The sequence below is a fragment of the Triturus cristatus genome, chromosome 5_2, assembly GCF_964204655.1.
Source record: "Triturus cristatus chromosome 5_2, aTriCri1.1, whole genome shotgun sequence".
NCBI lineage: Eukaryota > Metazoa > Chordata > Amphibia > Caudata > Salamandridae > Triturus > Triturus cristatus.
The window spans coordinates 433,577,772-433,589,781 of record NC_140588.1 but is presented as its reverse complement, the minus strand read 5'-3'; the positions used below and the strand labels follow the sequence as shown (position 1 = coordinate 433,589,781).

The window sequence follows — 12,010 nt, the reverse complement described above, 5'->3', positions numbered from 1 at the left end:
CCCTGTGTCGACCAGGGAGCCGGCCTCGACCTCCGTACCGGTGCTTCACCACTCTGACACCGTGCGTTGTCATGGACTTTGTTTTTCAAAGTACTGTTTGTTTGGGGACGCAGTTCACCTCGCGGTCGGCGCTGCACTTTGGATTTATGGCTGTCACAACGTCGTAATAGCTCCAGGTGCAGCTATTTGTTTTCTACAAGTTCTATTTTTGCTATAATAGTTTTTAACTCCTATTTTAATACATGCATGTTGGATTTGTCAATTTGTTTCTTGTTAAGTTTAGATAAAGATACTTTTTTCTAAACAGGTGTGGTGTCCATTTGAGGTGTTAACACTGTGTTCCTGTGTGTTTCGAGTACCAATACTTTATACATTGCCCTTGTGATAATCTTATCAACTCATGCCAAGCTACCAAGTGGGTGAACAGGGGTAATCTAGAGTGTGTATCCCCCTTACCCTGACTAAAAGCAAGGGTCCATACTTGGTCAAAGGTGCATACCTTTGCCAACTAGAGACCCCCAGTTCTAAAATTTCCTCACCAGAAGAATACAGAAAACACCATCCACCATTCACCTCAGAGCCCAAGAACAACTGTGGTGTCTCTCAAGGTTCATCCCTCAGCCCTACTCTGTTCAATGCCTACATGACAGCCCTAGACAATATCATAAACCATGGATTGAACATTATCTCCTACGACACCCAGTTAATACTCACGATCCAAAGGCCCCTCCATCACAAGGGCCAACTTCCACCTGTGCATGACCAGTTCAGATGATTGTATACAAAACAACTGCCTTAAGCTCAACACAGACAAGACTGAAGTACTGATCTTCAGGAAAAACATCTCCCAGTAGAACGACTCCTGGTGGTCTGAACTGAAACCTTCTCTGCTTCCCCCTCTCCAACCATGCCCTGTACCTCTGCATCATCTTTGCTAGCAAACTCAGCAGGAAGAAACAGAGCAACATAATCTCAGCCTGCTTCCTCATGCTACGCATGCTCTGAAAGATCTTAGAATGGCTTTCAGTGTCCACCACCAGGCAGACCGTCACTCAAGCCCTCGTCACCAGCCACTTGAATTACGGCAAATTACTATGCAGGAATTGCTACACACCTCCTGAAGAGATTGCAGACAATTCAGAACTAAGCAACCAGACTCAACCTCCCCAGAAGGACACTCATCACCACTCACCTGAAGAAACTCTACTGGCTCACTGTCCACAAGAGATGCCAAATCAAGATTCTAACCCATGCCTACAAAGCCCTGTACAACCATGGACCAGCATACATCACCCACCACCTGAGCTTCCACCAACCCTCCAGATACTTGCAATCTGCCTCCCTCTCCTTAACTCACCACCCCACATCAGCTGAAGCAACAGTCGGGGGCACTTCTTCTCCTACCTCGCCGCAAAGTGCTGGAACATCCTCCTCCTCCATCTCCTGACCTCACCCTCTTATGGCGTGTAGAAGGTGAATCAAGACCTGGCTAGTCAAGTGAGGCCACCCAAGCAGCTCGGAACTCAGCACTTGTATACTCTTGTGAGTTATTTAATGCGCTTTACAAATACAGCTTGACTAAATACTTACATTATTTTGAGGCTAAATGGAGCAAGTTGATAACAAGTGTGGGAAACAGGAGGCCTCCTACCTTCCAAAAAGAATATTGGAACTGGTATTCAACTTTTTAGGTAGGAGAAGAAAAAACTGAACAATTTCCGAATAGGGTGGCACAACTAATTTACTTCTACAACAGGAAAAAGGGGAGCGGGGGGAATCACGCTTTTACAATTTCTTTGAGAGGAAAAAGGACAACATTTCCAAGGACTGAGGCAGACTATTTGCATATATTCTAGCCACTAAAAATAAATACAAAAAAAATAAGGCAAATCTAGCATAACTTGTTACGGAATGAAGATGGTTTGGCACAATTTGGATTGTAGACTATCTGAAATTAATAGAATTTACTCTGGAGTAATAAATCACTAATCTTTTAAACACTAACATATTACAATAATAAAATTAAATCCCCTTAACTCGTGATCGACTTGCTTGAGGTCTCTTCATGTTCTCAAGGACATGCCTTTATCAAATGAAGAATCCACTTTCCAAAATGCCACTGCAAAAAATTAACTTTTAAAAAATGCTCCAAGCGAATCCCTCAAACATCCAAAAAAATGTTAGATATAAAAAAGCTTCATGGCTAAAACAATCAACCTGGAACAGGTCACCAAATTCTCGAAAAAAATGAAATAAAAAAATGAAAATATAATTAAACAATGCTCCAAAAAGAAATTCCAATCACTATATGCCATGTCAGAATACAAGAGACAAACCAAGATAATTAAACTTTTACAAATTAACATTTACATATGCCTTGCATACATTTTTAAATTATACTATTTGTTCAAAAAACGATCCATCCTCATTGGAATCCAACTATCCCACTAATGGGAAAATACTTGAATGATATCATCAATAGGATAAATTGAAGATTAAACAAACAAAAAAAGAGGCTTAATATAACTACATACGGAATATGAAATTAAATAGCTTAAAGTGTTTTCTTTACAAATGTTAGGTTGTATTATGTTTATTCATTTGTAATGAGATTATAAATTACATTTTTGATTTTTTTTTTTAAATTAGACGAATGTTCAAAATAGTTCACTAAATTGTTCTCATTCACACATTTGTTTTTTAATATCGAATTTCAGTTTACCATAAAAAATAACTAACTTGTATCTTCCTACAAAATTGATTAATAATTGAAGTAATTTATCTAAAAAGTTCAAACATAAAAAATATAATTCATACACAGTAATACTTTTTGTAGGTCTGGACAAAAGACCGCTTTAGCGGTCTTGCCAGTCTAATGTTTTCCGAAAATCATTCAAAATTATATTCATGTAGAGATGCTTTTAGTCAGCGCACTCTAACCATTGGTCTGATCAAATGTCACTCAAATAATGTTCCTCCCTCCCCAACCAGAGCACAAGGAATCGCTCAATGGATCTGCCCACATCAACCACGGGATGGCTTCACTTTGAGTGACTGCACTAGCATTAACCTACAAAATAGTCCCCCACGATCTCGACTTTTAGGTACTTGGACATCCCAGTGACTAGTAGTCCAAGTATAGTAGGGAATCGTCAAATTTGTTTTCATAACACTAGAAATGTATTGCAAGTTGCAATATTTCCCCCCTTAACATTAGTAACAGTTAACCTTTTGCACATACTTGCATCCATCAAAGTAGTATTTCTTTGTCATGAGGGGGCGTATTGAATTGTGATGTTCATTTTTAAAACAGAAACGCGGCTGTGCAGAGAAAAAAAATCACTGCCATACCCATTTTAAAACATTTCTTCACAGCTAAGAAGTCATGCTCATTCCTTCATAGAGTGTCTCATGACTTGCATTACTCTAGTCTAAGCTATTTTACATCGCTGCCAGTTTATATGACTATATACCACCATCTTCTGGCTTCTAGCAGGAATTCACATTTATACTTGGTTGAACTATTTTCTGCTATCTACATGCATTTATTTTACACATAGCGCAAGTCAATTCTAAGGCAAAGATGGTGCTATTGTGATGTGCAGTTTAGCGCTGGTGGCGCAAGGTAACGATCTTTAATGCACCCCTCCGCCCCCGCCTCCTTCCCCACGGATTCCTTTACTACCACCCCCTCATCTCTCCGTAGCCTCTTTCAGATGCATTTCATTTTTGTTTTCGGATTTTTCCACCCAAACTAACCAGTTTAACAACATTAGGCTAATGAAAATCTAGGTGCAAAAAAAACTACGTTTTAACCTATACTATGTAGTTTTCATGTAGCTCTTTGATGAGGTCACAGAGCCATATTAGGAACTGAGTTCATGAGCTGCAGGTTACAAAAGCATCTCTGCGACAAAAGCATCAACCCATTGAGTTATCCACATAAATAAAGTTGTGTGATCTCAATGGAACATTGCAGCAGGCATAATAAACCTCTGATACTTTAGGATCAATCAAAACCGACAGACAACAGCAGGAACATGCTGAAAAATGGTTAACACAAGGAACTTTGCATTAGGCCCTTCTAAACCCAGTAAACTGCCCCCCCCCCACCCTTGCCGGTCAGCGCCTGGTTCAGCTGCACTAGAGGCACCACCCTAAAGCTTGCCCTGTCTGAACCCATATTGTAGACTTTAGGACTATGCACACTTTACTCCTGCTAACCAGTGGTAAAGTGCTTGTGGTCTATTCTAAAATATAGTAAAGGTGACATATACCTAATTGGAACATTTAATTTACTTATACATCTCTAATATATGGGACTACATGTACCAACAGCATGTAAATAAATGCTACCAGTGGGCTGCAGCACTCATTGTGCCACCTGCTAAAGTAGCACTGTAAAACAGGTCTCCGGGCAGCCCAAGTTGGCAGTTTCAAACTGTCATTTCGACCTGGAAAAATTAACCTTTTGCAAGGCCTAAATCGTCATTTGGAATTCCTAACTCACCCCTAAAGTAGGCCCTAAATGCTGCTAATGGGGCAGGGTGCATGTTATTTAAAAATTAGGGTGTGGATTTTTAATGATTTACATGTGCTGGCAGTGAATTGCCTCCAAAGTCCTTTTTACTGTGCCTCTCCAAGAAGAAACACCAGGCTGCATTATAGCACCTTATAATGCTTACCTTCAGTTTGCAAGTAGCTAGAAAAATGGTTCAAAGACTCATTCTAATAGCAATTTAAAATTCAACTTCCTCATGAAGTCAGATTATATATTGCTATTTTGAAAAGGACACTTTCAGAAAGTTGTCACTTTCCTGCCTAGCCAAAAGGGACCCTTTCTCGAGTGTCATTTGACTGCTGGTGGATTCCCTGTGGTGAGATGTGGATCGCTCCCAGACAGTAGACAAAGGGCTTGGCTGTGGAAAGGTGTTTTTCTTCCTTTAGCAGTATGGCCTTTGGGCTGTATACAGCCCACTCTGGAGCGTCAAAGGGTGCCGACCCTGGCCCTGGAGATGTAGCTCACACCTAGTCCCGTCTCCCTTGTGTCTTTCTAGTTATCTTGGCTCCAAATTCAGTTGGAGAGGAGGGACTTCACAAGGCCTAATCTGGAGTAACCACAAGGGTGGATTTCCATTATCACTGCCACGCATCTAGTTGGTTACAGAGCACTTTGACCAGGAGAAGGGCTCTGCCATGGTAGATTTAGGGAGAGAAGGGCTCCTTTTGAAAGTTTACAGCAAAACACCCATAAAGTGCCTCAAAACTGAGCTGTTTTACCCCATTGGTCAGGGAGTGGCTAGGAGTTCCACCCACTCACAGGCTGGCCCTGGTTGTAAATGTTTTTACATCGCCCTATTCAGAACACTCATGAAGCTCTGAAGAATCCGAAGGAAAACTGCCCTGCTGTCCGAAGGAGGAGGACCAGGCCTGATTGCTTTGAACCCAGCACCACAGAAATGACTCGAAGGGTCAGTTGACTGACCTCCTGTTTGAGATACTGGGACAACAAGCTTTCAGGGGCTCTTTTCTTGCAGTTGTCCAGCTGACTAGTACCAACTGGACCTGTCCTGGACCGTGCTGCTCTCCTTAGCTGAACTCCCAAGTGGGGCCAACAGGACCTTGACTGTTCTCTGGTTTAAACGGTGCAATCTTCCTGTTCCCAAATTGCAGAAAGTGGGACCTAGAAATATTTAGCCTGGAGTGCGGGCTAAGGCCGTGATTGCAGTCACAGCTGCAGATGTCGAATTGTCGGTCAGCCATAGCTTGCCAGTTTGCCCCACTGAAGGGGATCTTGCTTCCAGAAAATTCTCCAAGTTAAAATGTAGAGGGCTCATCTGAACAGATGCCAAGCAACAGCCTGGTGAGGCCTTCCTGGGCACAGACTTCGTCCACTCTGAGCTTTCCTATCTTAACAGATGACTGTACCAAACCCCACTCTTCAACAACCTGCCATTGTTGAGTCCCGCTTCAGATCCAGCTTGCCCCTCTGAGAACTCAATGACTTTCTCAATAAAAGTGAACTTCCTACTAGGGCGAACCATGTCTCTGTAGTGGAGATGCGCTCCATTATGGGCGACCTCCTCCTTTGACAGTCTTACATGGCCAGATAACAGTTTGACTTTGTACTTTTTGGTGCCATTTTTAATTCACATTTTTTAATTTCATATCTCTGGTTTTACTTATTGAATGCATTACCCTTTGAGTGCTTCATAAATACTTTACTCATCGTGTCCAAATTAAGGCTTACTACTTTTGTGCCAAGCTACCAGAGGGTTTAACCACAAGTTTAGGTAGTGACTTTAGTGGTTCATCCTGACAAGGATTCTGATTTGAGGTGGCTTTTCTACCATCCCTCCCCCCACCAGAACTACAATTTCCTACATCTAGGAATATGGAAATGGATGAATGTAGGCCTGAAAGAGACCAAGTGAGATATGTGCAATCAACAGTAAGACTTCTAAAAATGAAAGAATAGGTGTCCAGGCCATTTCCACTTGGCTTCATTTTGAGTGTGTCCTGCTATTAGCAAGGAGATTGAAATGTGTCCCAAAAGGAGCATTTTCAAAAGTATGTAGAGAGGGTGAAACTTTTTCCAACTGTTTAGTTGCTTAATTGATTTAGACTTCTGCTACAGAAAATGAATGTGCAAAAATAATGCCCATTGTGTAGGTAGTGAAGAGTCATAGTAATGTGAGATTAAGATGTGTTGTTGCTCCCATGTTTGTGCTTCACATACTATGAAATGTTTGGGAGCTTATTGTGGATTCTGTGCCCCCCTTAAACCAGTTTCCAATGATTATTTTGAACAAGTTCTAAAAGATACTGTCAAATAGCAAGCACCAAACATTAGGGCAGTTTTAATTTCTGCCAAGGAAAATTATTTTGTTTTATATTTTCCTAACAATGTTTTATTTAACAAGAGATCAGCCTGGTTGTGGGTATGAAAAGCTTGAAACTTAGGCCCTCATTATGTGTCGGTCAGAAGGCATTCCAGCCGACTCCTTGTCGGAATCTTTTCAGACTGACTCTGGTTCGGGGAGTTTGCAGACCTGATTACCATTATTCCTTACACGGTTCGGTCAGACTCCCATTGACTTCAATGGAAGCCTGTGTTCTGACAGACAACACTGGTTCTCATTGAAAAAACAGGGTGGTTTCTGAAAACATTGCACTCTGTGGCAGGCACCCCATGGTGTCTGCCACACTGTGCATGGTTGTAGAGAGGAGACCCATGGGTACCTCCAAGGGCCCCAACCGGAGGTCTGCAGGTGAAGGGGAGCCTGCATCAGGCCACCAAAGTCAGTTTCCGAGAGACGATCCGTGTCGGTCAAACCGCGTTAGAAAGGCTGCTCGAATCGAACTTCGTAATACGTCAGTCAGAAACAGTCCATAGAGCTGTATGATTCAGCTACGACCGATTCAGACTCTCCGAATGTCGGTTGGAAAAAGAGTCAGAAAGAATGAATGGTTACCTTGTATCGTAATAGGGCGGTCGAAAATGTTCCAGAGTTAGTCGGAAATGTGAGTTCTGACACGGGTTAGGAAAAACCGAATGCCATTCGGAGCCTTTCTGACCAACATTGTAATTAGCCCATTAGTGTGTCTGTGCTGGAGGGAATCAGTGATGATTAGGAATTATTTTAATCCATTTGTATGAAAACAAGATCTTTTTATATACAATGAAGATTGGAGTCAGCACAGTAAGTTTTCCAAAAATATTCTGATAGGATCAGCAATTTGTCTGGATTCCAGCACAAAATCATCCTTATACCCAATGCCATTCGAGTAATATAAACAAAGGTATGTTTCCATTGCAGTAAGGCCAGAATTATAGGACCTGTTAGAAGATATGGTTAATAAAAACAATATTGAAGAAGTGGAAGCCGCAGAATCTCCAATAGTTTGAAGTAATAAAAATGATGAAAGGTTTTAGTATGCTTCGGCTTAACGGCACCAAATAATATTGTAACCAACATTGATCCTTTCCATAAAGTGAATGAGTTATTAGTCATGATAGAGAAGGCAGACATTTTGTAGACCAGATTTAAAAGCAGACTTTCTGCAGGCTGATCTTCTAAACCAAATTCCATACATCTTTTAAAGTATCATGTTATTTATATTGCTTTAAAAGTTGATTGCCTTTTGTGCTAGCTTCCGCTTAGCCTGTTCTTCAGATAGCAATGTATCACCTTTTACAAGATTTGTACTCGTGTAAACATTTTTCAAGATACCTGAATGTTCACCCATAAAGATGAAGGTCACTTTGAGAGGATAGGTTAGTCCCTGCATATGTAAAACTTGTTTAGTGCTAACAAATGTGCAGTGTTCAAAAGGATGTTAAAGGATGTTGGGCCTCTTGGGCCCTTCTAACTTCAATGGTGGTGTTGTGCGCAAAGTGAAACTGGATGATATAAAAACTGCTCCTCCCCTCAAATCTAAGGACAAAACGTTATCATTTTCGAGACTATGTGCTACAGTAAACCTACTGTGAATTTTGAATTGATGGATTCTCTTAGACTGTTATTATGAAAGTCGACCATTTCGATGGTCGGCATATCAACAGCAAGCATTCGATGCTATGAAAAATGTTGTCGCCAATACTTCCATTTTAAAACCCTACACTCAAGGCAAAACTTATTACACTTTGCGCCAATGCTTTTGGTCTTGAAGCAGTTTTTTTCTCTGTTTATTAATGACCACACATGCAAGGTTGACTTTGCTTCATCTGCTTCAAATGTATCAAAGTAGAAATATCCTGACATAGAAAGAACTGTTAGCATGTCAGTGGGCAGGCAACCACTTCCAACATTATATTTGGAGCAGTAAATTAATCCATTTGCACGTATCAAAAACCTATAGTCAAGAGTTTGTCCTCTGTTGGACATTGTTTCACTGCATGGACAGCTTGCTAGCTTTATTTTTACAGGAAGATTGTTTTAAAGTTAAGCATGTGCCAGGGAAGAAGAACATTATTGCAGATTGCCCATCGCATATTCCTGTAAATGACCCTGGAAATGAAGGAAATTAAGCAACTGTTGTAAAATCAACTTTTGCAGAAGTAGTAGAGTCATCGACATGTCCACTCAGATACCTATGAGGATCATGCTAAACCATCCAGCGCCTTCACCATGGAGATGGGTTCCTGGGACACACTGCAAAGGAGCAGGGTTGAGTACACTAGCTCCTAGGGTAGAAACCCAATCTAGAAGCAGCAAACCAACTTTGAAATATGCTTGAAAATTTGTAGAGTATATCTCACAAGGTTCTTTGTTATGGGAGAAGGTGTTGAATCTTTATTGTAATTTATTTAAATTACATGTGCAGTGTAACTTTATTAGATGTTAATGGATTTTACAGGCCCCTTTTCTCACCTATGCTGTCCATAGTACCTTCTGCTGACATCTAACATATTCCAGGACTCAGCTGAGATAGACACCTTGGGGGATGTGGATGCTTCGTGATCTCATAACTATTTCTCTTATATCCTCTCTATAAGCACATCTGTTTTTAGAAAGTCGTATTAAAAAGCACTCATCCTGAACCTCTAGATTGAATTACCTAAGAAAACAAAAACGAGGCCTGGGTGACACTTAAATTACACCAGAGTAAGTCACAAAATTGCGCGAGTTTCACATTACACTTCTTACACTAAATTCTCCAAATTATGCCTTTTCCCCACTTGACAATTTTGTGATATTTTCTGTAACATTTACAGCAAACCTACATGAAAACAGAACATTAATGACTGTTCATTGTGCTGTTTCAATGCTTCTTTGCGCCATAAATTGACGAGGACACATTTGTTTGCTAAAATATAGCGTGAAATCACAGATTTGCATTTTGTGTAATTTCACATTTTTACTATAGTTTTGTATAGTTAAGCAAAAGCAAATTATGCACACCTCTGGGGAAAAATGCTTGCCCCAAAACTAAATTCCCAATACTCGAAATGTTTATGCCCCTCACCCAAGGCCCCCCATCTTTCTTGCACTTCGCTCTTAAACATTAAGATACTTTGCTAAAAAAATAAATGATCTATTCAAATACCCAAACTTGGCAAAAACGGCACCATTAACCCATACATTACCCCCACACCACCCCAAATTAGTACCCATACCTAATCCCCGACATGCCCTTACTATCCCTCACCATTATCCATCCCCAAACTGGGAAAAAAAACTTCTTAACACCACCAGCCAGCAATCATCCATCGTTAAACCCTTGTGTTGTAAATGTAATGGATTGCAATTTACCTCATTTTAATTTAATTTATAGGGTTGTAGTGGTAAATGAATTGTAGTGCTTGCGGTGTAGTGGCATCACGTTGTACTGGATGTGTTGTAAAGGTAGGCTACTGAGTAGCAAATGACTGGATTATATGAAACTATTTTGTGGTCCTCATTGGATTCCATTAGCCGGTGTACATCGGATTGCTTGGCTTTCACATATGAGACATCTCAGTTATCCATTAACAAGAAGAAACATTGCCTAAGCCACAGAATACATTTCTAGACAATATTCTATTGAGTTTGTGTCCGAGTTTACGATTCTTAAGAAATTACATTTTATGTTATGATCAAAGGTAAAAAATACCGATAAAATCTGATAAAAAAATTATATTCATACGACCAGTCACGCTTCGCATTTTTAACTGTAAAGGCAATTTTCCTGAAATATTTAAACACATTGGCGCATTTTCCTTTTAACAAAACAGTAATCCGTAATAAAGTAGATGAAAACATGGCAAACATTTGCTTTTTTTTTTTTTTTACTAACGTTACCTCATTGCATTCATCCACTAAAATAAAGAAGAGATCAAATCTTGACATAATTGGAGCAGACAGGTTGACGTTGTGTTTTAATGACTTTGCCCGGTCATATCTTCCGCCAACGGGATTTGCAGCTGCCAATATGGAAGTACGAGCATTCAGCGTAGCCTTAAAAGACAAAGTTGTACTTTAGTACCACAAGCTGAAATAAGGCAAATCATTAAACTGTCATTCCCATTGTTATCTTTTATGAAAATAAAAGCTTTAGCTTAGCACATTTACACAGAACACAATATATGTATTGCACAATGTCATGCAACAATTCCATAATTTCAAACACAATTTAAATATATATATATTTTTTTAACATTTAGCATTAAATATAAAGTCTAAATCCAAAAACGATTTTAAATCGCTAATATGGCGATCTAATGATGCAAATTAAAAAACAAACGGAAGCAGGGAAAGGTTCTAAACAGAAAATGAAAATCGCACTAAAATGTACTAAAGTATGAACCATTACCAACAAATAGAAAAAGTATAAATTAAATTAGAAAAAGTTCCCAAATACATAAGTAACGAAAAACAAAAGCAAGGATTAGAAAAAAAAAACATCTGTAATCGTTGGAACGATGCCTCTTCCTTATAAGAGAACACTGCAGTTTCACCTTAATTTGATGGAATAAAGGAATTCAACGCCATCTACAAAAACGTGTTTGGTTGTTACAATAAAGAACTAAATAAGACATTCAGTTAACTGCCCTCTCCCCAGAGGACTAAATCCAAGCATATATATATTTTCGTTAAGATGTGCAAATTGTGGGGGCGTGGCTAACTGCCAAGGAAGATGGTCGCACACTAGTGTGGCTCCGGCACAACACAACAGTCAAGATTAAAATCTGTGCATTAATCCAAAACGCAACGAGCCATAGCTAGTGCTGTTAGTGCCCGTGATCATCGGGATCATCCCCGAAACAAGCGCACTGTGATTTGAGCGCCGAAGTCCAGAGATGCTGTCCAGGTCCGGTAGACCGCTGCGCAACAATGGCGCCAAGACGGCCCTCTGAGACGCTGTCACTGTGAGGAAACGCCCGCAGCGACAGTAGTGAGCGGCGAAAGGAGCGCTATTGTCCCCTGCCATGACGGAAAGATAGAGGTTCTGAAGGGGAATTGACCCAGTTGGCAGTGAGGGACGAGAGAGATGGTGAGCACCGGCGGGGTCTTCAAAGGCAGAAGGC

General features: G+C 40.4%; 1 protein-coding gene across 2 annotated transcripts in view; it reads right to left on the bottom strand.

Annotated features, from left to right (window-relative positions):
- LOC146823118 (maternal DNA replication licensing factor mcm6-like) overlaps positions 1–12,010 on the bottom strand; it is a 474,334-nt gene that overhangs the window by 149,191 nt on the left and 313,133 nt on the right. For both annotated transcript variants that reach the window (XM_085606624.1, XM_085606623.1), the window contains exon 12: positions 10,785–10,940. In XM_085606624.1, coding sequence (XP_085462750.1) covers positions 10,785–10,940 — 156 coding nt within the window. The remainder of the gene's footprint in view (positions 1–10,784; positions 10,941–12,010) is intronic.